Source organism: Ipomoea nil, unplaced genomic scaffold (assembly GCF_001879475.1).
Source record: "Ipomoea nil cultivar Tokyo-kokei standard unplaced genomic scaffold, Asagao_1.1 scaffold3016, whole genome shotgun sequence".
Lineage (NCBI taxonomy): Eukaryota > Viridiplantae > Streptophyta > Magnoliopsida > Solanales > Convolvulaceae > Ipomoea > Ipomoea nil.
This window is the reverse complement of record NW_017619444.1, coordinates 2,465,140-2,470,799: the sequence shown is the minus strand read 5'-3', so window position 1 is coordinate 2,470,799 and position 5,660 is coordinate 2,465,140. Positions and strand designations below refer to the sequence as shown.

At 34.9% G+C, this 5,660-nt stretch overlaps 1 protein-coding gene across 1 annotated transcript; it reads left to right on the top strand.

The window, feature by feature from the left end:
* Positions 1-1,759: 1,759 nt before the first annotated feature.
* LOC109163241 (protein SODIUM POTASSIUM ROOT DEFECTIVE 1-like) lies at positions 1,760-3,971 on the top strand. The gene is made up of 3 exons (XM_019312002.1): positions 1,760-2,360; positions 3,346-3,421; positions 3,569-3,971. Exons 1-3 carry the CDS (start codon positions 1,866-1,868, stop codon positions 3,736-3,738), a joined length of 741 nt encoding a protein of 246 aa, XP_019167547.1. The 5' UTR covers positions 1,760-1,865; the 3' UTR covers positions 3,739-3,971.
* Positions 3,972-5,660: the final 1,689 nt, after the last annotated feature.

The window sequence follows — 5,660 nt, the reverse complement described above, 5'->3', positions numbered from 1 at the left end:
GGATCTTTGGGAGGATGTAAATCATGGTGAGGATCTTTGGGAGGATGTAAATCATGGTGATTCAACTGAACATGAACCATAGAGGCTAGATCGGTGCTCACTGCGCACAAGAAAAGCCCCCCTCACTTTGAGAGGTTGCTCCCACACTGCCGCTGGTGAGACTCAATCTCTGGTCATTATTCCAAAGTTTCACCTCTATGACCAGTTGAGCTACCCATGCGGGCAAAATGCCCGATTATTCTTAGTATTGAATATTGATTGAAGTCTGATCTAGTGGGCACACAGCAACGATATGCTAATAAATAATATAATATAATATTTTTTTTTTGAGATAATATAATACGGAGTATAATATTTTACTTCTACAAAAAGTTTGTAATCTGCTTTTAAAAACAAGTGAGCTACTTCTACTGACTCCATTTGTATTCCGCAATCATAGCCGATAGCTCTCCTATGAGGATTATATTTAATTATAAGAAGTTATTGGCTAAATTGTTAAAAGTGAAGAGATAAAATGTCTAATTAGAGGTTTTCTTAGTTTAAAGAATAATTACACTTTTGACTTATAATTGAAGGACTTATTTGACCCTTATCTTAAAAAAAAAAAAAAAAAAAAAAAATAATAATAATAATAATAATAATAATAATAATAATAATAATACAAATTTTATGAGTTACATACTATCTCACTTTAAAGAAATGAGTTACTATCTCTAACTTTTGATACATGAATTTCTACGGGTCCAAAAAGGGTGGAGTGTTTGGTAAAACATAATTCTCTCATGTCAGAAATTCATGAATTTCATTCTTTTTAATATTATCTAGGTCGAGACCGCAGTTCTAAAAATTTTAAAACTAGGAAACCGAAACAGTACTGAACAGAGCTGAGCTTGCAAAATATGAGAAACCCAGTGGGATCGATAATTATATTATTAATTCTTTCCCATGTTTGCATCTACTGTTTGAATGATGGTAAAATTAAGTTTAATTTGTGGACTACTCCAGTAGTAGAGTAGCTGCAACCTTATCCTCTCGGTATCGACTATAATTATATAAAATATAAAATAATAAATGTAGAAGTTTACTATTAATCTATACTTTTAATTAATAAAACGAAACATATTTTAAATTTATTAAGATCATAATAGATAAAAATCACAGAATTTTCAGATTTACATTATTCTCCATTAAAAGTTGAATCCTCAACTTCAAGGTCCATCACATCCCAACAGCATTTAGAAAGATGTAAATTATAATAACTCATGACCAAATGCGACGCATAAGAAATTTACCCGAGAATGTATACTGGGTAAATCCCATCGGGTAACTCTAGACAGCAAAGGATTACAATAAAGTAAACCAGTTTAAATTGTTTATTCAATGACTCAACAGACTGGACCAAATGCCAGTGCGCACACACTATGGCCTCCGAGATTCGAACATTGATTCCTTCTCTCAAATACTGTCTACTAAAAATCATTGAGGGAAGCTGCTGCTGTCTGCAATATTATTATTCTTCTCCTTTACATCTGGAAGGATGTAAATCATGGTAACTTAACCACACTGTCGCTAATGAGACTCGATCCTGTTAATTCTTTTCAACTTTCACCTCTGTAACCCGTTGAGCTGCCCATGCAGGCACATTATTATTACTCCGTATTATTATTATTATTGTGGGTGGTGGGGACTATGACTATCGTGTTTCTCTCTTGGTTGGTTCTATCCATCTAAGCCTCATCATCTCCAATAACACTATACCTTCACCTCATTTCTCACTATATTTTTCATCTTCAATTCCCTCGCCCATCATATATATATATATACTTCTCAATTCATTCAATTCTTTGTGAAACAACTAACTAACCATGAAATCCAGAAGAGACCTATTCTGCGCCTCTCATGCCTCCACCGCCATCTGCTCCAGCATGGACCAGCGCAGAATCGTCCGCCCCAGAAGCCGCCCGCCGGCGCCGCCGTGCTCCTCCCATCTCCCCTTTCACCCCACTTCCTTTCGAAAGACGGCTTCGTCGCCCAAGGACCCTTCACCTGCTCCTAATAACAATGCTACTTCCAATTCTCCTGGACATTCTTCTAGATATCTCTTGAATGATTCTACCTTTCTTCACCAAATATTATCTGATTCCAACAATACTCAAGCCTTGGTTCCCTACCGGCCATTCCAAACCACCAAGGCGCAACACACCTCCGGTGATAATCTGGCCGCCGTTATACCCTCGTCGTCATCACTGCCGCCGCCGCCGCCTAAACTGCCTCCGGTGGTCTGCAATCCTTCGTCATTAACCCTCGACTCGAATGTTAAAACTTCCTCGTCCTCAACTCCCACCCACCGTAATCACCAGGTTCTTCATCCTATATCCATATACCAAAAATATGTATTTTGGGATTTTTAAGGTTTGATTTGGTATTAGAGAAGTAAACCATCCTAAGTTGTTTTTAGACTGATCTAGAAGGCCATTAGATTTGACTCTTATTGAGAACTGAACCTGTAATGTTCCTATGAGCTTAGCTCATTGGTTCAATAGACAATATTTGGGAGAAAGAAATTTTGTTGATAGTGTGAGAATTATTTTTTTGGTGTCTACCACATATTGTGGTCCGGGCCTTTTTCTGTCCGTTTAACGGTCCAGGTTCACCCGGTCCGCATTTCTGGCCCAAAGGGGATAGTCACTTGTAGGAATCAAACAAGGGTTATCCCGAAATTCTCCCCCACAAAGAGAGCTCATTTGCCACTTGAGCTACCCTAGTGGGTTGATAGTGTGCGAATTATGTTTAAAGCGGATAAATTTCTTGTGGGCATAGACATTTGGTCCTGTCTTGTGAGTTATTAATAAGTCAGAGTGATTTACATCTTTCAAATACTTTGTCGGGCTAGATGTGACCTGTGGAGCCCTTGGGATTGAAGATTCAACCTTTTACAAAAGGAGAATTGAACTTGTAATCTTGTTATTACTAAGTTAATAATCTGACCAATTTAGTTCGAATTACTTGGATGTTTGGTATGTTTGACGATTGTATTGGGTACAATAAAATAAAGACGGATAGTATTCAATACAATCCAAATACTAAATACAAAATGGGGTGCTTAATTGAATTGGATATTATGTAAGCTAAGGGTTGACCACATCAATTCAAGTATACATATAACCAAAATACTTAATAAAAAAATATTTTAGTGTCTTGATATATTAAAAAAATTTATGTTACTTTGTACACTTTAAAAATTTTCATGCTTTAAATAATTTTTCTTGAATATTTATGTGTAAAAATTTGGATATATATGATTTAGATTTTCTTGGAATTAAGTTGGGATTGATTGCACTGCAGGTTGTGGAATTGAGGGTAGCAATTCATTGCAAGGGTTGTGAAGGGAAAGTGAGGAAACATCTGTCCAAGATGGAAGGCAAGTAAATATACCTATATACCTATATATACCTTGTTTAATATAAAGTAGTTTAATTTTCTTTGTCGATACGAGGTAAAAAAAAAAAAAAAAAAATTATTTACTTTACGTAAACTATTTAATTATTTTTCAAGTAAAATTTTATAGGAGTATCATCATTCAGCATTGATTTGGACTCGAAGAAAGTGACGGTAATTGGAAACGTGACACCGTTAGGAGTACTTGCCAACATCTCTAAGGTCAAGAACGCACAATTCTGGCCGTCTCCGGCGACTTCTTCTCCTTCATCTCCTAAGGTTAACTTGCCTATCCGATAGAATTGGTATACTTTAATATTGGTATATTTCAAGCGATAAGATTAATTTAATCGAATTTTAAAACTTTAAAAGGTTTTTTTTTTTTTTTTTTTTTTTTTGGTATTAATCTATGTGAGAGGGTGGGTGGTGTTGATTTCTCTTGTGTTGCGTGATCGAATTGAAAATTTTCTTTGCTACCTTTCTGGCTTTCTATATATTATTTGGAAAATTATATATAGTCTGGGTTGTCTATGCATGTTTGTCTGTATCAATGTCCTCCAGTTTGCCATTTTCAAGATTCTGACCAATGCATGGATTTAATAAAAACCATCTTTTTAAAATTGTATACAATTAGTTAGGGTCGTTCTAGTCTACATTTTAATTATATTTTCTTTTAGTACTACACTCAATTTTAATTATATATCATTTCGGGTTATGATATTTTTGTAAATTTTAAAAAAGAGAAAAGGGTCAAATAGGCCCTCGAATTTTAACTTAAAAGTTAATTAGGTCCCTAAATTTTTTAAAAGTGTAATTACATCCATCAATAATTTATTTAGGTGTAATGAAGTCCAAAAACAAGTTAATGACCTGCTATCACAGGTCATTAGGGTTCAGGCCACCTTTTGGCGAATTTTCCGGCAAAAAAAGTGACCAGCAACCTACCCAGATTTGTCGAAAATTTCGCCGGTCACTTTTTTTGTCAGAAATTTCGCCGGCCAATTTTTTTTTTTTTTTGCCGGAAAATTCACTGGAAGATGGTTTGAACCCTAATGACCCGTGATAGCAGGTCATTAATTTGTTTTTGGACTTCATTGCACTTAAATGAATTGTTGAGGGGTGTAACTGCACCTTTAAAAAGTTTAGAGACCTAATTGACTTTTAAGCTAAAGTTCGAGGCCCTATTTGACCCTTTTCCCTTTAAAAAATATGTCTCTTCGGAGACATCTGATAAAATTGAAACAATACAAAGAAGATTAGCATGGCCCTTGCGCAAGAATGACAGGCACAAATAGAAAAATGGTCCTTTAAAAAATATAAAAATAAAAATGTAAGAACTTGAACTGAATGCACCATCGAAAACAACCTGCATGCCATTTTTGGGATCACGACAGTAGGTTTAATTGTATGTAACGACTGGCGTGGCCCATGGGCCAGGTATCTTAGCAAACACTGATTAGAGTCAAAATGATGGTTATTCTGTGGACCCAAGTCTACTTTGTAAGGTGAATTTGAGTTTAAATATTTACAATTTATCTTTTAAAATTCACTGTATATTACGAATAAACAATGTTAACATATATGTAATTTGATTACCTTGTTTTGTATTCATAAATTCCTTTCAAATATTGCAATCACACAATATTAAGTATTAACAAATTAGAATTTGATGACCCTGTATTGTATTAACAAATTCCCTTCTACGGTTGTTATGAGTTTTGACTTAGAAACACAATTTATAATATTCTAGAAGTTCACAATTTCAATACTAAAAATAGTTAAAATACACAATTTATACGTCGTTTAGGACCATGGTCTACCTTGTAAGGTGAACCCTGGTCCATGTTATAACAACTCAAATTAAAGGGTGGTCGAGTGGGGAGAACATGAATCTCATACATACCTAAATGTCGTAAGTTTGATTCTTGTCAATATTTTTTCAGTTGAACCCGTCAGTCCGTCACATAGAGTATTCTTAGTATGGTTTACTTTTCAGTGTGATTTGCGAATAATTAAATAGACGTGGGATTTACTCAGTACATACACATCATGCATACTTTCGAATAATGATTGAAGTATGTATTATGTAGAGGGCAAATGATGATCGATAAGGTGGTGAGTGATATATGCACTCCACGCTATGTACTGTATGGTTTCATCACGCTTCAAGTCACTCATATACTGATAGCGAAGCAGACGACCCAACATATATAGTTTCGTGT